A 22,739-nucleotide genomic window follows, 5' to 3' on the forward strand; every position below is an offset into this window, starting at 1 on the left:
AGCTGTCAAATTGGTTGTTGATCATTGCTAGACAACCATTTCCAAGTCTTGCCATATATTTTCAGATTTAAGTCAAAACTGTAACTCGGCCACTCTGGAACATTCACTGTCTTCTAGGTAAGCTACTCCAGTGTAGATTTGGCCTTGTGTTTTAGGTTATTGTCCTACTGAAAGGAGAAATTCTTTCAGAATTCCAAAATGGGGAAAAAGTAATGGGATGTGAATACTTTCTGAAGCCGTGCGTGTGTGTGTATGTGTGTGTATGTGTGTGTGTGTGTGTGTGTGTGTGTGTGTGTGTGTTATGAATAACTTCACTTGTTTCATATGTCAACCTGAAGTCATTCCACGTGTATTAAATATTTTCCAAGACGTGCTATAAAAAGAATACATTTCTCCCTTCCAACATGCACAATCATGGTCCTGGAATGAATAGCCCGAGGGTGATAACGATTACAGTTTATTATAGATGTCATTTCTATACCTGCTCAGTGGGTGTCTACCTAGCTGAATAAAATAATGAATTCCACTTCCTTGTCACAAGAAGAGTACAGATATGAAGAATGACTATAAATCACAAAGACATTTAAGGCTTTTGAAAGGCACCTCTGATGTTCTTCTGCTTCCTCTCATGACTTCAGTCTCTACCCTTTTATTAAACAGACAATCTGGGATTGGTACATAATATATCTTTTTTTACTTTTACATTTTGATTTCATGGATCCTTGCATCTATAGCTCTGTCTATGTATTTGAGAGTGGTTACATGTATCCAACCCCGTCCATCAACTCTTAAACACAACAAGTGGTGGGGTGCTCGCTTTGCTGTTGCTTCAATCCCAGATTGCCCCCTTTAAAACACAGGATTCATATTACCCAAATCCTTTGTTGCTTGAATCCCAGATTGCCCCCTTTAAAACACATGATTCATATTACCCAAAACCTTTGTTGCTTGAATCCCAGATTGCCTCCTTTAAAACACATGATTCATATTACCCAAAACCTTTGTTGCTTGAATCCCAGATTGCCTCCTTTAAAACACATGATTCATATTACCCAAATCCTTTGTTGCTTGAATCCCAGATTGCCTCCTTTAAAACACATGATTCATATTACCCAACTCCTTTGTTGCTTGAATCCCAGATTGCCCCCTTTACAACACATGATTCATATTACCCAACTCCTTTGTTGCTTGAATCCCAGATTGCCCCCTTTAAAACACATGATTCATATTACCCAAATCCTTTGTTGCTTGAATCCCAGATTGCCCCCTTTAAAACACATGATTCATATTACCCAACTCCTTTGTTGCTTGAATCCCAGATTGCCCCCTTTAAAACACATGATTCATATTACCCAAATCCTTTGTTGCTTGAATCCCAGATTGCCTCCTTTAAAACACATGATTCATATTACCCAACTCCTTTGTTGCTTGAATCCCAGATTGCCCCCTTTACAACACATGATTCATATTACCCAACTCCTTTGTTGCTTGAATCCCAGATTGCCCCCTTTAAAACACATGATTCATATTACCCAACTCCTTTGTTGCTTGAATCCCAGATTGCCCCCTTTACAACACATGATTCATATTACCCAACTCCTTTGTTGCTTGAATCCCAGATTGCCCCCTTTAAAACACATGATTCATATTACCCAAATCCTTTGTTGCTTGAATCCCAGATTGCCCCCTTTAAAACACATGATTCATATTACCCAACTCCTTTGTTGCTTGAATCCCAGATTGCCCCCTTTAAAACACATGATTCATATTACCCAAATCCTTTGTTGCTTGAATCCCAGATTGCCTCCTTTAAAACACATGATTCATATTACCCAACTCCTTTGTTGCTTGAATCCCAGATTGCCCCCTTTACAACACATGATTCATATTACCCAACTCCTTTGTTGCTTGAATCCCAGATTGCCCCCTTTAAAACACATGATTCATATTACCCAACTCCTTTGTTGCTTGAATCCCAGATTGCCCCCTTTACAACACATGATTCATATTACCCAACTCCTTTGTTGCTTGAATCCCAGATTGCCCCCTTTAAAACACATGATTCATATTACCCAAAACCTTTGTTGCTTGAATCCCAGATTGCCTCCTTTAAAACACATGATTCATATTACCCAACTCCTTTGTTGCTTGAATCCCAGATTGCCCCCTTTAAAACACATGATTCATATTACCCAAAACCTTTGTTGCTTGAATCCCAGATTGCCCCCTTTAAAACACATGATTCATATTACCCAAATCCTTTGTTGCTTGAATCCCAGATTGTCCCCTTTAAAACACATGATTCATATTACCCAACTCCTTTGTTGCTTGAATCCCAGATTGCCCGCTTTAAAACACATGATTCATATTACCCAAAACCTTTGTTGCTTGAATCCCAGATTGCCCCCTTTAAAACGCATGATTCATATTACCCAAATCCTTTGTTGCTTGAATCCCAGATTGCCTCCTTTAAAACACATGATTCTTATTACCCAACTCCTTTGTTGCTTGAATCCCAGATTGCCTCCTTTAAAACACATGATTCATATTACCCAACTCCTTTGTTGCTTGAATCCCAGATTGCCCCCTTTAAAACACATGACTCATATTACCCAAATCCTTTGTTGCTTGTATCCCAGATTGTCCCCTTTAAAACACATGATTCATATTACCCAAAACCTTTGTTGCTTGAATCACAGATTTCCCCCTTTAAAACACATGATTCATATTACCCAAATCCTTTGTTGCTTGACATTAGTACCTGGCCACCAATAAAGCTATTCATACAACAGACAATAACTTTGTCCTTTTAATCAGATTCCAGTGCATAGAATTTTGCTTTCTTTGTAATAGAGGTAGACTGTATTGAACAATCCACAGGGAATGGTAGTTACTCTTTGTATGATGAAGACCCTTGTCATGATGCATTATAAATATGCCTTATGCCATATTTTATAATTATGCCATACAGATGAAGTCGGAAGTTTACATATACCTTAACCAAATACATTTAAACTCAACATTTAAGCTTCAACTTCCTGACTGATGTCTTGAGATGTTGCTTCAATATACCCACAAAATGTTTCATCCTCATGATGCCATATATTTTGTGAAGTGCACCAGTCCCTCCTGTAGCCAAGAACCCCCACTTCAGTCCCATCAGTCCCTCCTGTATCAAAGCACCCCCACCATCCCAACGGTTGGGATGGTGTTCTTCGGCTTGCAAGCCTCCCCCTTTTTCCTCCAAACATAACGATGGTGATTATGGCCAAACAGCTATATTTTTGTTTCATCAGACCAGAGGACATTTCTCCAAAAAGTACGATCTTTGTCCCCATGTGCAGTTGCAAACCGTAGTCTGGCTGTTTTATGGCGGTTTTGGAGCAGTGGCTTCTTCCTTGCTGAGCGGCCTTTCAGGTTATGTTGATATAGGACTTGTTGTACTGTGGATATATAAACTTTTGTACCTGTTTCCTCCAGCATCTTCACAAGGTCCTTTGCAGTTTTCTGGGATTGATTTGCACTTTTTGCACCAAAGTACGTTCAACTCTAGGAGACAGAACGCGTCTCCTTCCTGAGCGGTATGACGGCAGCGTGGTCCCATGGTGTTTATACTTGAGTACTATTTTTTGTACAGATGAACGTGGTACCTTCAGGCGTTTGGAAATTGCTCCCAAGGATGAACCAGACCTGTGGAGGTCTATAATATTTTTTCTGAGGTCTTGGCTGATTTCTTTTGATTTTCCCATGATGTTAAGAAAAGAGGCACTGAGTTTGAAGGTAGGCCTTGAAATACATCCACAGGTACACCTCCAATTGACAAAAAATATGTAAATTAGCCAATCAGAAGCTTCTAAAGCCATGACATAATTTTCTGGAATTTTCCAAGCTGTTTAAAGGCACTGTCAACTTAGTGTATGTAAACTTCTGAATCTGTGGAATTGTGATACAGTGATAATCTGTAAACAATTGTTGGAACAATGCACAAAGTAGATGTCCTAACCAACTTGCCAAAACAATAGTTTGTTTACAAGAAATTTGTGGAGTGGTTGAAAAACACGTTTTAATAACTCCAACCTAAGTGTATGTAAACTTCAGTTTTCAACTGTATATTACGCATAATGCATTATAATGTACAACAGGCTTTAATAACTGCTTATAACCCTGTAACTACATGCATAAAGCATAATGAGCAGGCTGTGTAATGCCAAATGAAGCATTATGAACAGGCTGTGTAAGGCCAAATGAAGCATTATGAACAGGCTGTGTAATGCCAAATGAAGCATTATGAACAGGCTGTGTAAGGCCAAATGAAGCATTATGAACAGGCTGTGTAAGTCCAAATGAAGCATTATGAACAGGCTGTGTAAGGCCAAATGAAGCATTATGAACAGGCTGTGTAATGCCAAATGAAGCATTATGAACAGGCTGTGTAATGCCAAATGAAGCATTATGAACAGGCTGTGTAAGGCCAAATGAAGCATTATGAACAGGCTGTGTAAGGCCAAATTAAGCATTATGAACAGGCTGTGTAAGGCCAAATGAAGCATTATAATGTATCATAATGTCCTTTGTTCTTGAAATTGTATTTTCTCTTCCATTTGTATGCAGAAAGTGTACAGGGCTGAAATCAACTATGTATGTCCTCAAAAACGACATGTTCAGACTGGTTCCTACTGCTTTGAAATGAGCATTGTTTCTCAGATGTAATAACACATTACATGTTTCTCTCTCTCTCTCTGTCAGTCAGAACCAATTGCATATTGATGCGAGCTGGGGCATTGACTACCTTTACACTTAGAGCTTAGCATCAGTGGATTCTCAGACGTCTGTTCATGCCAAATTGTTTTGTCTGGAAACACAAGATGAATTGGGACAGCAGGCTCGCCTTTGGGGAGAACAATTTGTTTACTTGTTAGCTTTAAGATCCTATTTTATTTATTTAGATGTGCAAATCTGGCAGGGGCATGAACTTGAACACAAATGCCTCTGGGACAAGAGACAGAAGCCAAGTGAAACTCTTCCATTCTGTCCCAGTTAGTGGTGCCTTCAGAAGCATAGTGTACACACACACACGTGCACACACGTGCACACACACACACACACACACACACACACACACACACACATACACACACAAACCCCTCCCTCCCCTCCATTTCACATCATATGTATTCCCCATCATTTCTATTTATTTTACAGTAATGTTTTAAGCGGTAGACATTCTCGCCCATAGATAGTTCATGTTTATTGCTCCACATTGCTGTGCATCCCACACGGTTGAACCTGTGTGGCACATGACGAGGTAAATAGATTTTCTGCATGAGGAGTGTGTTGTATATTTAGCCAGTCAAAAGGCCTATAATTGGCAGATTGAATAAACTCCAAGGCACTTAAGCGGTTATTCATTTAATCCTCTTCCTCCGCTTGCATCCCAAATGGCACTCTATTCCCTACATAGTGCACTACTTTTGACCAGAGCCCTATGGAGGTAGTGCACTAGCTAATAGGGTGCCATTTGGGATGGAAATGCGAGCGCTTTAGGTGCCAGGCTAGCTCTTGTTGCAGCATGTAATAATTGCATGTTTTTTTTGCTGTCGTAATGAAATGTTTGTCTCATTTTCTCACAACAGATAGTTATTGTTATCATTCACTTTCAGAAGGAGGTATTCAAGTTGTTGATGCATAACAGCCATCACAACACATTCATATGCATTAATGAGATCCTTATATTAATGAGATCCAGTATTGAAGTCTTTAGGTTAAGTACAGAGATTAGGTATAGTGCCTATCATAGCCCATCATCTTCAGACAGTTAATCACAGACAGACAGACGGACAGACGGACAGACGGACAGACGGGCAGACGGGCAGACTGGCCATCTGGCATTTTGGGCAAATGCCATGTGAGCTGGTCCATTTTAATCCAGTGGGCCTATCTAACTTGTTTTTCTTTCACAAAATGATCTTTATTTGGCTAATAATGGTGTATAGGATGATGTATTAAAAATATTAGGGCTAATTTCTGGTCCTAATGCACCCCTGCAGACAGACACACAGACAGACACACAGACAGACACAGACACAGATACAGACACACAGACACAGAGGGGAGTGGGGACATGGGCTTGCCAAAAAAGGAGTTATCCCAAAAAAGGAGTTATCCCAAAAAAGGAGTTATCCCAAAAAAGGAGTTATCCCAAAAAAGGAGTTATCTTGAACCTAAAAGGTTAGGAGAACTCTTTGAAGAACTGTTTTTGGTTCCAGGTAGAACCCTTTTGGTTCCAGGTAGAACTCTTTCCACAGAGGAACCCAAGAGGGTTCTACCTGGAATCAAAAAGGGTTGTTTTTCCTGTTGGGACAGCTGAAGATGCCTTTCGGAACCCTTCTCTCTAAGAATGTAGCTTCATGTCATGGCGTATGGGTATGTGCAACTGCACGTCAAGTGTATCCACCAAGTTGGACCAGCATGCTCCAGTGGTGTCTAGGCCTGCAGTTGATGTAGTCTAATGGACCAAGTCCACAAGGTTTCCTATATTATAGGCTTCAGAGCATCAGTGTCGACTGTGGGCCCGGCTCCATGAGGGGGAAAAGGGGGACTTAGCCCTCTCATTTGAAACTTGAGCCCCTCAGTTTTAGTTTTATGTCGTTACATAAAAACAGCAAAAAAGTTCAAATAATTGAATGAAAGGTTGGCGCAAAAACTGTATCTCCGCTGCCCAGCACCATGGACAGAGGGGCTGTGTGTAGGGGATAGGTTATGGAAAGCCACTGGGATGGTTTGGTATGACTTCTTTGGGTTTCCTAAAAAGTGGGGGAAAACACTTCTAAATTGTGGTAGGCTACTGTAAGTGAATAACGTGATACTCCTCTGCCTGTAATATTTGATTTTGATTCATAAGGGCGGGGTCAAGATTACTGTTGAAGCTGCTTCACAAAAGACAGTACAGTATGAAGATAAGCTCAAACTGCTTCTCCAATAGAAATCCACGATCATTTATGTAGGTGATGTCATGGCGACATTGGCTAGCTAATAAGCTTATGCGCAAAAATACATAATCGGGCCTAACAATCATCCCGCTCCGAACTGCACATTTTATAGGCCTTCAAATCAAAGGCATCAAACCACAGAGGCCACTGCCAAGCCCAGCAGCTATGATGCTGCCTAGCTCCATCTAGCTCCCCATGCAGAGCCCACCCATCCTTCCACAAGTGCCGCCAGGATGCTGGCTCCACAGCCCCCTCCGCCTCCTACTGTTCCTGATAATCTTGGAGCCCAAGTTAGCCTGGAATCCTACGCTAGTGGCCTAGCCACCGGTTTTCTGTCCAGAAACGTTAATTTAATAGCAACGGGTTCATAGGAAGAGGGTGTCTGGGATATTCAGTTACTGCAGAATTCAATATAATTCCAATGCAAGAACCCAAATGACGCCCCTGTGTAGAGCTACATATTGGTGTTTCTTCATAGAAATAGATACATTCTATAATGGTTTTCTTGGTGCCTATTGGTTTCTGTGATTGTAAACTATACCTGTTGGATACGTGTTTATGGTAGGCTGGCATTGCTTAATTGATTACATGGATTGAATTTAATCCACAGAAGTCTATTGTGCCATATCAAACACGTAGCTTTACTCATGAGCAGCCTGGTTTTCCATGTTTGGGCCTATTCACCTATTTGTTTAGCAAGATAGCTGTGCATGGCTACATGTCACTAGCCTGTAGGCTCTGTTTTTGTTATGTGGATCTCCATTTGCCTTTTGTTTACTGCTAATGTAACTAGGCTAAATATATATTGAACAACAATATGAAGAAATCAGTGAATTAAAAAAAAAATCATTAGGCCCTAATCTATGGATTTCACATAACTGAGAACACAGATATGTGTCTGTTGGTTACAGATACCTTAAACAATGGGCATCACAATGGGCCTCTGGATCTCATCACAGTATTTTTGTGCATTCAAATTGCCAATCGATAAAATGCAATTGTGTTCGTTGTCCGTAGTTTATGCCTGCCCATACCATAACCCCACCGCCGCCATGGGGCACTCTGTTCACAATGTTGACATCAGCAACTCACTCGCCCACACAACTCCATACACATGGTCTGAGGTTATGAGGCCAGTTGGACTTCCTGCCAAATTCTCTAAAATGACGTTGGAGGCGGCTTATGTTTGAGAAGTTAACATTCAATTATCTGCCAACAGCTCTGGTTGACATTCCTGCAGTCAGCATGCCAATTGCACGCTCCCTCAAAACATTCAACATCTGTGGCATTGTGTTGTGTGACAAAACTGCACATTTTAGAATGGCCTTTTATTTTCCACAGCACAAGGTGCACCTGTGTAATGATCATGCTCTTTAATCAGCTTCTTGACATGCCACACCTGTCAGGCGGATTGTTTATCTTGGCAAAGAAGAAATGCTCACTAACAGGTATATAAACACATTTGTGAACAAAATATGAGAGAAATACGCTTATTGTGTGTATGAAACTTTTATTTCAGCTCATGAAACATGGGACCAACAGTTTACATGTTGTGTTTATATATTTGTTCAGTGTAGATTGTGTCATTCCTTTATTTATCTGATATTTTGTTTACTAGGCTTACTTGGTACTGTTTGTTACGGTGCGTGAATGAGGACCCAAAAGCGAATTAACGTAAACAGAGCTTCTTTAATAACAAAACAAAACGTAGGCTCAGATGGACCGGCAGGTTCCGACAGGACAGGACAAGGTTGCAGCAAACATGACGATAGTCTGGTTCAGGCATGAACAACACAAACAAGAATCCGACAAAGACAGGAGCAGAAACAGAGAGAGATATAGAGGACTAATCAGAGGGAAAAAGGGAACAGGTGGGAAAAGGGGTGACGAGGTAGTTAGGAGGAGACAAGGCACAGCTGGGGGAAAGAGGGGGAGAAAAGGTAACCTAACAACGACCAGCAGAGGGAGACAGGGTGAAGGGAAAGGACAGAAACAAGACACAACATGACAGTACATGACACTGTTGTTCTGTTTTCCTTCACTCGTTTGTATTGCAGTATTTTTGTTTGAATTTTGGTAAAACAGCTGTATGTATGGCTGCATTCACATAAGCTGTTTGTCATAGGTGATTTACCCTATCTATCTTGCAGCCTATTCATTACCAAAACGGCCTTGCTTTAGTGTGCAGGGCGCTTTCCATTGTACTGATACAGCGCAGCGGAGAGAGGTTGGAGAGAAATATGTAGCCTGTCACTTCAAAAGCACTCAATCAATGATCTCGGATCCTCGACATTTGAATTTTATGTGTATTGTGGTATAGCGTGAAATAAGCCGAATTTAATATGATTCAAATGCAAGAACACCCCAAAAGTGTGCCCCTTCACCGATTCCAACTTCCCCCTTTATCCTGGCGCAGGGTCTGGTCGACTGCACAGTGGTACATAGCAGTATTGCGATTAGAAATAGAAGACGCCCTCTTCTTGCGCTATGGAGAGTTGCAGCCAGGTTTACAGTATATCGTTCCAACACGCTTTCTGAAGCTCTCTCTCTTTTTATGTCACTATCGCTGTTTGCATGTAGACGCAGCCAATCTCTTCCCTATGACGCCGGCGAGGCTGGGCTCAGACGGGTTTGATCATAATATTTAACACACCCACCCAGTAAGAGCACGATACTAGTTCGAATGAGAAGTATAACAGCCACGGGACAAGTGGAAGCGAAAATCTCTGCACCTGCCAAGCGGTGTAGCCTACTGGCTCTGCTGTTCCTTGAACGGAAAGACGGAGACGGGAGATGTATATTTTTGACAGGATCTGGCCTAGTCTTGCATCCAGGTATCTTCAGCTGACAAAGCATCACATGTTTTTTTTTAAATCTCGTCGATTTTTTTGCGTTGCTTTTCTTTAACGCATTTTTTTGTGCCTGTTGCTATTTCCTACAAGGACGGTGGCTACATTTTTTAATCTGAAATTGAATAAAGACTGTCCCTCGGACTTTTAACAAAAATGACGATTGGACAGCATTGACACGTTTTTATGCTCAGCATTGCATGTTCTGAGGATGGAACAGTGCTTTCGCAACGCAATTGTGCTAAAACACGTTTAAAATTCCCTAAACTGTTCACTGCTATTACGATTAGATATTGTTTTGTGCCGTATTCAGAATAGCCACAGACCAATTTGCTTTAAGGTGCCTGCTCTCCGCAATGAGTCGGCATGTCCATCTGGTTGAATATGAATAATTCAGTCTTTTCTAAAAGACCAGCGCTCTGTGCGTAAACATGGAGTTTCTGATATAACACGGATTATGTTTGGAATGACCAGAAAAAATATCAAAATTATCTACATTGGGTTTTTGCTCCATATTTCACATGTACTATACTTTTTTTAATATATATCGGTGTTGTGCGCTGCTTTTATGGTTTAGTGATATAACAACAACTACTTAGAAGTGAATCCTGTACAAAATGATCAAGATGATACTGTTTCGTAAATTTCGAGTTTTGATACTCATGGTGTTTTTGGTGGCGTGCACCATGCACATTATGATAGACTTGCTCCCAAAACTAGAGAAGCGAGCGGCGGGACCGGAAACCGGCAACGGTGGCTGCCAGTGCACTCACAACCCGAGCGAGGAGGCCGGGAGCTGGGGGAAGCAACGCGCTAGGTCGGTGGCGGAACCGGGCTGGCCTAACAAACACACGCTGAGAATCCTGCAAGATTTTAGCAACGAGCCGAGCTCAAACCTCACGTCCCATTCCCTGGAAAAAATCCCTGCCGCTGGGGAGAGAGCGGAGTCTTTCAAACGAATGAAACAGTACGACGGGGCAGCGGATAACCAGAAGCCGCTCATCAGAGACGCCAGCGGGGGTAAGACCGTTGCTGCGCCCGGTATTTTCCGGCTGCCGTCTCTGTTCGAGCATCCTTTATACAAGACGGACCTGCCGACCCTCACAGACGACGACACCTTGTTCAACGTCAATACTGACATCAGGTTATATCCGAAAGCAGCGGGGAATCAAGAATGGTAAGCTGGGGATCAAATGAATCAGGCGTATCACCTTATAAGAAATCAAGGTGACAGGTGTATAGTGCCATAAATTGATTATTACCCTCAAGCAACCGTTACTTAAATTGACTTCCTCCCTGGCTTTCACTGTTTTAATTAAATTAATACAAAAGTGATATTAATAACTAATGGTCCACTTGTCCAGATACTTGAACTGAACATCAGTCAGTGTATCTCTGCTTGCTATCCACTACACCCCGTAGCTTAAAGGCTACATGACTATATATACATGACTTATTGTCCATACACTATTCATTGCACCTACTGCAAAGTGGTAGTCATGCATGTAAACCCATTCTTTATTCTCTACTGCTATCTCTCTCTATCCATCTATCTATCATAATTTCTCCTCACACTCTCTCCATTCTATGGGGAGATCGTTAACTGGAAGACAATCCAATCTCTCTATTCAACTCTTCCTCTCCACCTCTACCGTTGTGTAGTGAATAAACTATCTATCCATCCTTTCTTTTGATCTGAACTGTGGTGGTCTTCTGAGCACCCCTCTGCCCTCTGCACCTGTAGGCTACTTACCTATTTTATTCTGCCGTGGTTTACTCTAATATCTAATGATCTCCTAAGCATGTGGGGGTAGGAATACTATTTTCATACTTATTGTGTTATTACAATGTAACAACTTAATTAAGAAAAGAGAGTTTGGCCACAGATATGTGTCCTGTATTCAACCAACACTGTAGGCATAGATGTTAGGTTATTTGATTTGACTGTAGCCAATGTATGACTTCAATAACGATGCTGTTTATGTTCAATCATGTGTAAACAACATATTGATTGAATTTCAATGGTGAGTCTCTCCAATTTATTTTATGATGATGTGATTGCCATATATGGTGGTTACATCATAAACATTGGCTTGAGGTTTGCTTAGCAAAATAGTGTTGTTTATTACAGCACTATTTTACACCTTCATTAAGCGGCAGCTTCCTTGATATTGCATGTAGGACTCTACTTTGACGGCCGGTGTGATATTTGATTTAATTCATGTCATTTGATTAGACTTAATTACATTTCTAAGGAAACTTTTTGATAACCTGGATACCATCATAAAAATCTGAAATCCATCCAATCCCAAAGCAGACCCTGTAACACACCCATTAATGCAGGAGAATACTGTGAGGCTTATGAACACACCTGAGGCTGGTGGGAGGAGCTACAGTGTAGGAGGACAGGATCATTGTAATGTCTGGAATGGAATCAATGGAACGGAGTCCAACACGTTGTTACCATGTGTCTGATGTGGTACCATTCCATTTATTCCATTCCAGCCATTACAATGAGCCCAACCTCCTATAGCTTCTCCCACTAGCCTCCTCTGCTGTAGCAGTCATCTTTGTTACCAAATCTGTAGCAGTGAATTAGACAATGCATTGACAGTTGAGCTCCTCTCCTCTTCTCCTTTCCTACAACTCATCCCTCGCTTCTGTTCTCCATCCACTAGGCACAATGAAGCTAACGTGGAAGAGGAGGAGTACCCCCCTACAGGGGAGGTGACAGCCGAGTCCTACCCCAACTGGCTTCGCTTCCACATCGGTATCAACCGCTACGAACTCTACTCCAGACACAACCCTGTCCTGGACTCCCTGCTCAAGGATCTGGTCACCCAGAGGATCACCAGTGTGGGTGAGTCTGGGATGAACTAGAATACCAAGAATACTGTGCAGTGCATCTCTGTGAGACTGTTGTGGAGGGAGGGAGGGAGGGAGGGAGGGAGGGAGGGAGGGAGGGAGGGAGGGAGGGAGGGAGGGAGGGAGGGAGGGAGGGAGGAAAAAAAACAATGATACACACATAGACACTTAAGTAAAGGCATTATATAGAAAGCCACATTTAATCAACATCCGGTGCTTTTGTCCCAATGCTGAGTTTCAATTAAATCCCCCTTCATTTTTACCTGAGGCCCTTGTTACAGATAGCAAATACATTCAGAGGAAGTGAAAAATAGATGAAAAACCATCAATCCTTCTGTGTCAAACAGTTTGGTTATGGAAAATAATCTTTCAGACCTCAAAGCAATCATACCGAGTGTTTAGGTGACATTATGTGGCTGTCGCAGGCTTAATGTGTCCACCTCTGTGACTGCTACTGTTTCCACTGGAGAGCTACAGCTGCAATGAAGTACACTCACCAGTCTGAGGTCTGCCATATCATAAACCTGTGTGTGTGTAAGGGGCTCGGGGTGGCTGTGTGGGTGTGTGTGTGTGCCTGCATGCGAGGGATACATACGTACACAGTCTCGTGTCTATGCTGATGTTTGTGTGCATGCAAAGACGAGGGCTAAAATAAGAACCGCTGCACCACGCCATTAAAGTTCCCTCCAGCATTGATATTAGTTCCTCAATCACTCCTGGACAGGATGTAATCACTCGTGCTCCATGGCACCTCTTGTTCTAGGTGTGTGTCACCCACTGTTTCCATTGCTCTGCCCATCAATCAACTGCATCTGCACTCAGAGATGGCCATATAAAACGCTGTGTGTGTGTGGGGGAAGGAATGTGGGGGTCGTGGAGGAGTGTGTGTGTGTGTGTGTGTGTGTGTGTGAGTGTGTGAGTGTGTGTGTGTGTGTGTGTGTGTGTGTGTGTGTGTGTGTGTGTGTGTGTGTGTGTGTGTGTGTGTGTGTGTGTGCATACTGTACCTCCACACAGACAACACAGGGTGCAGATATTGAGGAAAGTTTCCACTTCAGCATTTTTCCTGCTGATAATGTTTGGTTGAGCCTGTCTCTCTGTAAAGATATGACCTTTTTCTCAGTGTGCAGAACATCTCATAACTCATACATCTACAGAGGCCCAGGTGTGTGTGTGCGTGTGTGTGTGTGTGCGTGCGTGCGTGCGTGTGTGTGTGTGACCATGCGTGTGTGTGTGCGTGTGTACGCCTGTGTGTGTGTTTGAGAGAGAGGGAGAGAGAGAGAGAGAGAGAGAGAAAGAGAGAGAGAACGCATTCATCAATATGATACAGAAGTGTTCCACCGAGAGGGAGCTTTTGTAAAAAAAAAAATACATTGTCATTTATGAATTCAGGGATGCTCAGATAGAGAGAGCACTATGGGTGGCCATCATAACCGTTGTGGAATGCATAGCAGTGCTTCTACTACAGGTGGCCGTGACTCACACTGTAGGCTACTCTATGCTAACACTGGCCTAGTTTCAATCCACTTGAACCATGAATCTCATTTGAATGTTTCATCAGGGATGACCTTTTTGAGTTTTGTCGATTAGATCAGCGCTTCCCAGCTGGTGCATCTCATCCAGTTCCTTTTGGATCGCGGGTCGCGGCTTATTATCAGTGTCCTAGTTACACACAATGGTTTTGTTTGTGAGGGCGGGTCACAAGCAGTTTTCGAAAGCTTTATATAGAGGTAGGTCACGGTGGCAAAGTGTTTAGACAACTAAAGGATTAATGTTAGATTATCTGATAGCACTATCAATATGACCCAGCAACCGGAAAATCTAATACATCTTGCCCTATAACAAAAGAGAGAAATAGTAAGAGAGAGAGACCTAGCTGGGAGAGAGAGAGTTTAAGAAAGACAGAGTTTAAGTGAGAAATACAGAGAAATAAAGAGAGATTGAGAGAGAAAGACAAATAAAGAAATATAAATAAAGTGAGTGTGAGAGCAAAGGAGAAAGAAAGAGTGAAAGAGGAGACTGCAGGGCTTGTTTACATTGTGGTTAGGCAGAGCTGCAGGGTTGTGTAATATGCTCAAGTTAATGCTCTGTAATATATGGACAAATCCCCTGAAAGCCTGTCCATTATGACAGAAACACAAGCCATTTAGACAGCCCCTCTCAGGCCTTTTGTTAGACAGATAATCAGGCAGAGTCTGGAGCGTGTCTGATTTAGCCTGGCCCACTCCCTCCGCGTGAAACGGAGCGACGGCGCTACGGCCAGATCTGAAGGGAAAGATGGGCGTAGGTAATTGTACTGTTCTTTTACACGGGCGGAGAGAGTTTTGGAGTTGGAAAACTTCTAGCCTCCTGGGTAGTCTGGAGTTTCCTAGTTACTGTACAGCCTAACCTGGTCCACCTCTAACAGGGTTATTGAGTCTTCTCTTTGCAATTAAGGAGGAGATCCATGCATGGATTCAGCTGAAGTGTAGTAGCTACTGTTTCCTGTATAATAATGTATTTGTACATCACTGGAATATGATCACTGAAAAGAGCTGAAGGCAATAGTTTGGTAAGACCTCCTATGAAGACACATATTACTGTAAGTGCATTTACAACACTTCACAATGCTTATAATGCATTATGAAGAGGATGAAGAGGGTATTCACTAAGTGTTACCAATCGTTTGTATTAGGTACGTCAATGTTAAGAAAACACACAGACAGGTTTCATCAACATCAAAGAGAGGATGGCATTGACGTTTCTCTAAAAGTAGGGTTTTTCTGCTTGCACGAACGCGCACACACACACACACACACTCGCGCATATAGAAGTCAGAACCATGAACAGCCGCATCATATTAAGCTTACGTTGATTGGACTAAATCGTTTTTGGTATCTTTTAGTTGTCACTGTATTAGACTAAGCAGAGGTGATTTGATGATGTTGAAATGTTGAAGTGTAAATGGTGCTGGAATAGTGGAGTTTCTGTTTTCTTTGTGACTTACAGTAACTCTCTGTGGTTCTAAATCAATAGTTATTTAGAAGTCTGAAAATGTCAGAAACATGAACTTTCTTGACCATGCTGTGGGTCATGTAACTAACTATCTGTTACTGTACATGGAATATGCTTTGTGAACTTCACTGGACAGAGGATGTTATCCGGTTTTGTGATGAAAGAAAGGTTTGGTTGAATTTATTCTGCCACTGTGTCTTGTTATTGTCTCGGCCTTTAGGCCTGTATATCACAGTGCCAAGGCATATGGACCAAACAACACAATTATCACAACAGACAGGTTGTAATATAGCTCTTTGGGTGGGGGGGGGGCTTGGCTTCCCCAGTGATTTTACCTACACACTGCTACTGGACAGGTTGTAATATAGCTCTTTGGGGGGGGGGGGGGGCTTGGCTTCCCCAGTGATTTTACCTACACACTGCTACTGGACAGGTTGTAATATAGCTCTTTGGGGGGGGGGGGGGGCTTGGGTTCCCCAGTGATTTTACCTACACACTGCTACTGGACAGGTTGTAATATAGCTCTTTGGGGGGGGGGGGGGGGCTTGGGTTCCCCAGTGATTTTACCTACACACTGCTACTGGACAGGTTGTAATATAGCACTTTGGGGGGTGGCTTGGGTTCCCCAGTAATTTTACCTACACACTGCTACTGGACAGGTCGTGGAAGACAATGATTGCAAATTGATTCATATTTCTGGAATATTGATAAGTGTCAGTTGGGAAATCGAGTACGCATCGTCTCAATGCTCATTTTGGCCAAAACACCTTCAGTCTCTAATTATCACTATCGAACACAACAGCAAGTGGCCACGATAAAGGGCCTAATCCAAGTGTTAAATTTGAGATTCAGCCTACTGCGGGACATAGAACTTCATTGCCCCCTAGTGCTCATACGCGATAGGAACATATTCTGCATTGTGAATTCATGTGGAATTTTATACTTTTTCTTAAAACCGGCTGTTTAATAGTTAAGAAAATGTTTCAATTTGTCACATTCCTAGTGGGGTGGGGGAAGGGTGGCCATTGGTGTGTGTGTGCCTGCGTTTGTGTGTGCCTGCGTGTGTGTGCTCGTGTATGGTCGTGTGGATGTGTGTTTCTGTACCTCAAGATGATACAGTAAATTCACATTTGACCTCTTTGTCTCTTCCCTAAACAGTCATGAAGTCAGGAGGAACTCAACTGAAGCTCATCATGACCTTCCATAACTACGGACAGGCGCTGTTCAAGCCCATGAAGTAAGTACCAATCGTTTGTATAAAATGTACAAGAAGGATGAAGGATAACCTACCTGACATCTCCTCAAGTAGTGTCTGTAGTGTCTGTAGTGTCTGTAATGTCTGTAATGACTGTGGTGCCTGTGGTGCCGGTGGTGTCTGTGGTGCCGGTGTCTGTGGCATCTGTAGCGTATGCGGCATCTGTGGTGTCTGTGGTGCCTGTGGTGTCTGTGGCACATGTAGCGTCTGTAGTGTATGTGGTGTCTGCGGCGCCCGTGGCACCTGTATCGTCGTAGTGTCTGTAGTGTCTGTGGCAGATTGAATAAATGTTGACAAAGTAAAAGACCTTCTAATCATCCATTTATGAACGCTAATGACATCATAATATATCACGTTTGCCTATTTATGTCCTAATGATGCCCTACCTATGTCCAATATAATACTATTTATGTCCTAATGATGCCCTACCTATGTCCAATATAACACTATTTATATCCTAATGATGCCCTACCTATGTCCAATATAATACTATTTATGTCCTAATGATGCCCTACCTATGTCCAATATAATACTATTTATGTCCTATTTATGTCCTAATGATGCCCTACCTATGTCCAATATAATACTATTTATGTCCTAATGATGCCCTACCTATGGCCAATATAATACTATTTATGTCCTAATGATGCCCTACCTATGTCCAATATAATACTATTTATGTCCTAATGATGCCCTACCTATGTCCAATATAATACTATATATGTCCTAATGATGTCCTACCTATGTCCAATATAATGCTATTTATGTCCTATTTATGTCCTAATGATGCCCTACCTATGTCCAATATAATACTATGTATGTCCTAATGATGCCCTACCTATGTCCAATATAATACTATATATGTCCTAATGATGCCCTACCCATGTCCAATATAATAATATTTATGTCCTAATGATGCCCTACCTATGTCCAATATAATACTATTTATGTCCTAATGATGCCCTACCTATGTCCAATATAATACTATTTATGTCCTAATGATGCCCTACCTATGGCCAATATAATACTATTTATGTCCTAATGATGCCCTACCTATGTCCAATATAATACTATTTATGTCCTAATGATGCCCTACCTATGTCCAATATAATACTATTTATGTCCTAATGATGCCCTACCTATGGCCAATATAATGCTATTTATGTCCTAATGATGCCCTACCTATGTCCAATATAATACTATTTATGTCCTAATGATGCCCTACCTATGTCCAATATAATACTATTTATGTGCTAATGATGCCCTACCTATGTCCAATATAATACTATTTATGTCCTATTTATGTCCTAATGATGCCCTACCTATGGCCAATATAATGCTATTTATGTCCTAATGATGCCCTACCTATGTCCAATATAATGCTATTTATGTCCTATTTATGTCCTAATGATGCATACCTATGGCCAATATAATGCTATTTATGTCCTAATGATGCCCTACCTATGTCCAATATAATACTATTTATGTCCTAATGATGCCCTACCTATGTCCAATATAATACTATTTATGTCCTAATGATGCCCTACCTATGTCCAATATAATACTATTTATGTCCTAATGATGCCCTACCTATGTACAATATAATACTATTTATGTCCTATTTATGTCCTAATGATGCCCTACCTATGTCCAATATAATACTCTTTATGTCCTAATGATGCCCTACCTATGTCCAATATAATACCATTTATGTCCTAATGATGCCCTACCTATGTCCAATATAATACTATATATGTCCTAATGATGCCCTACCTATGTCCAATATAATACTATTTATGTCCTATTTATGTCCTAATGATGCCATAACTATGTCCAATATAATACTATTTATGTCCTAATGATGCCCTACCTATGGCCAATATAATACTATTTATGTCCTAATGATGCCCTACCTATGTCCAATATAATACTATATATGTCCTAATGATGCCCTACCTATGTCCACTATAATACTATTTATGTCCTAATGATGCCCTACCTATGTCCAATATAATACTATTTATGTCCTAATGATGCCCTACCTATGGCCAATATAATGCTATTTATGTCCTATTTATGTCCTACCTATGTCCAATATAATACTATTTATGTCCTACCTATGTCCAATATAATACTATTTATGTCCTAATGATGCCCTACCTATGGCCAATATAATACTATATATGTCCTAATGATGCCCTACCTATGTCCAATATAATACTATTTATGTCCTAATGATGCCCTACCTATGGCCAATATAATGCTATTTATGTCCTAATGATGCCCTACCTATGTCCAATATAATACTATATATGTCCTAATGATGCCCTACCTATGTCCAATATAATACTATTTATGTCCTAATGATGCCCTACCTATGGCCAATATAATACTATTTATGTCCTAATGATGCCCTACCTATGGCCAATATAATACTATATATGTCCTAATGATGCCCTACCTATGTCCAATATAATACTATTTATGTCCTAATGATGCCCTACCTATGGCCAATATAATGCTATTTATGTCCTAATGATGCCCTACCTATGCCCAATATAATACTATTTATGTCCTAATGATGCCCTACCTATGTCCAATATAATACTATTTATGTCCTATTTATGTCCTAATGATGCCCTACCTATGGCCAATATAATGCTATTTATGTCCTAATGATGCCCTACCTATGTCCAATATAATGCTATTTATGTCCTATTTATGTCCTAATGATGCATACCTATGGCCAATATAATGCTATTTATGTCCTAATGATGCCCTACCTATGTCCAATATAATACTATTTATGTCCAAATGATGCCCTACCTATGTCCAATATAATACTATTTATGTCCTAATGATGCCCTACCTATGTCCAATATAATACTATTTATGTCCTAATGATGCCCTACCTATGTACAATATAATACTATTTATGTCCTATTTATGTCCTAATGATGCCCTACCTATGTCCAATATAATACTCTTTATGTCCTAATGATGCCCTACCTATGTCCAATATAATACCATTTATGTCCTAATGATGCCCTACCTATGTCCAATATAATACTATATATGTCCTAATGATGCCCTACCTATGTCCAATATAATACTATTTATGTCCTATTTATGTCCTAATGATGCCATAACTATGTCCAATATAATACTATTTATGTCCTAATGATGCCCTACCTATGGCCAATATAATACTATTTATGTCCTAATGATGCCCTACCTATGTCCAATATAATACTATATATGTCCTAATGATGCCCTACCTATGTCCACTATAATACTATTTATGTCCTAATGATGCCCTACCTATGTCCAATATAATACTATTTATGTCCTAATGATGCCCTACCTATGGCCAATATAATGCTATTTATGTCCTATTTATGTCCTACCTATGGCCAATATAATACTATTTATGTCCTAATGATGCCCTACCTATGTCCAATATAATACTATTTATGTCCTATTTATGTCCTACCTATGTCCAATATAATACTATTTATGTCCTACCTATGTCCAATATAATACTATTTATGTCCTAATGATGCCCTACCTATGTCCAATATAATACTATTTATGTCCTATTTATGTCCTACCTATGTCCAATATAATACTATTTATGTCCTACCTATGTCCAATATAATACTATTTATGTCCTAATGATGCCCTACCTATGTCCAATATAATACTATTTATGTCCTAATGATGCCCTACCTATGGCCAATATAATGCTATTTATGTCCTAATGATGCCCTACCTATGTCCAATATAATACTATTTATGTCCTAATGATGCCCTACCTATGTCCAATATAATACTATTTATGTGCTAATGATGCCCTACCTATGTCCAATATAATACTATTTATGTCCTATTTATGTCCTAATGATGCCCTACCTATGGCCAATATAATGCTATTTATGTCCTAATGATGCCCTACCTATGTCCAATATAATGCTATTTATGTCCTATTTATGTGCTAATGATGCATACCTATGGCCAATATAATGCTATTTATGTCCTAATGATGCCCTACCTATGTCCAATATAATACTATTTATGTCCTAATGATGCCCTACCTATGTCCAATATAATACTATTTATGTCCTAATGATGCCCTACCTATGTACAATATAATACTATTTATGTCCTATTTATGTCCTAATGATGCCCTACCTATGTCCAATATAATACTCTTTATGTCCTAATGATGCCCTACCTATGTCCAATATAATACCATTTATGTCCTAATGATGCCCTACCTATGTCCAATATAATACTATATATGTCCTAATGATGCCCTACCTATGTCCAATATAATACTATTTATGTCCTACCTATGTCCAATATAATACTATTTATGTCCTAATGACGTCCTACCTATGTCCAATATAATACTATTTATGTCCTAATGATGCCCTACCTATGTCCAATATAATAATATTTATGTCCTAATGATGCCATACCTATGTCCAATATAATACTATTTATGTCCTAATGATGCCCTTCCTATGTCCAATATAATACTACTTATGTCCTAATGATGCCCTACCTATGGCCAATATAATACTATTTATGTCCTATTTATGTCCTAATGATGCCCTACCTATGTCCAATATAATACTATTTATGTCCTAATGATGCCCTACCTATGTCCAATATAATACTATTTATGTCCTAATGATGCCCTTCCTATGGCCAATATAATGCTATTTATGTCCTATTTATGTCCTACCTATGTCCAATATAATACTATTTATGTCCTACCTATGTCCAATATAATACTATTTATGTCCTAATGATGTCCTACCTATGTCCAATATAATACTATTTATGTCCTAATGATGCTCTACCTATGTCCAATATAATACTATTTATGTCCTAATGATGCCCTACCTATGTCCAATATAATGCTATTTATGTCCTAATGATGCCCTACCTATGTCCAATATAATACTATTTATGTCCTAATGATGCCCTACCTATGGCCAATATAATGCTATTTATGTCCTATTTATGTCCTAATGATGCCCTACCTATGTCCAATATAATAATATTTATGTCCTAATGATGCCCTACCTATGTCCAATATAACACTATTTATGTCCTAATGATGCCCTACCTATGTCCAATATAATACTATTTATGTCCTAATGATGCCCTACCTATGTACAATATAATACTATTTATGTCCTATTTATGTCCTAATGATGCCCTACCTATGTCCAATATAATACTTTTTATGTCCTAATGATGCCCTACCTATGTCCAATATAATACTATTTATGTCCTAATGATGCCCTACCTATGTCCAATATAATACTATTTATGTCCTAATGATGCCCTACCTATGTCCAATATAATACTATTTATGTCCTAATGATGCCCTACCTATGTCCAATATAATACTATTTATGTCCTATTTATGTCCTAATGATGCCCTACCTATGTCCAATATAATACTATTTATGTCCTATTTATGCTCTATTATGTCTTAGTTATGCCCTATTTATATCCTATTTATGTCATTTTTATACCCTATTTATGCTAAGACAGGCCGCCATTTACTTTGCTTCTTTTACTCTACTTTACTCTTTTAACACCAAATCCTATATCAAACTCCCTGATGTGCTTGATCAACTAAAGGAATGAACAAAGTGCTACCTAAAAACCAAACATTTTATTTCAGGGAAAAACAACCAGAATAAATGCTAGACATTTCAACTGCTGCGCTCATGACTAGTTAGGATCCATCATTCATTTTCTGTCTGATCT

The 22,739-nt window shown here is 40.1% G+C and overlaps 1 protein-coding gene across 4 annotated transcripts in view; it reads left to right on the forward strand.

The window, feature by feature from the left end:
• LOC110538766 (extracellular serine/threonine protein kinase FAM20C) overlaps nucleotides 1–22,739 on the forward strand; it is a 108,227-nt gene that overhangs the window by 23,355 nt on the left and 62,133 nt on the right. For 2 of the 4 annotated variants that reach the window (XM_090194468.1, XM_090194469.1), the window contains exons 2-3: nucleotides 12,517–12,698; nucleotides 16,853–16,931. In XM_090194468.1, the coding sequence (XP_090050594.1) occupies nucleotides 16,855–16,931 (77 nt within the window). In that variant the 5' untranslated portion in view covers nucleotides 12,517–12,698; nucleotides 16,853–16,854. Of the gene's footprint in view, nucleotides 1–8,916; nucleotides 11,016–12,516; nucleotides 12,699–16,852; nucleotides 16,932–22,739 lie in introns of those variants that run through there. The other 2 variants (XM_090194466.1, XM_090194467.1) reach the window with 2 other exon arrangements.

Source organism: Oncorhynchus mykiss, chromosome 13 (assembly GCF_057628025.1).
Source record: "Oncorhynchus mykiss isolate SJ-2025 chromosome 13, ASM5762802v1, whole genome shotgun sequence".
In the NCBI taxonomy this organism is placed as follows: Eukaryota; Metazoa; Chordata; class Actinopteri; order Salmoniformes; family Salmonidae; genus Oncorhynchus; species Oncorhynchus mykiss.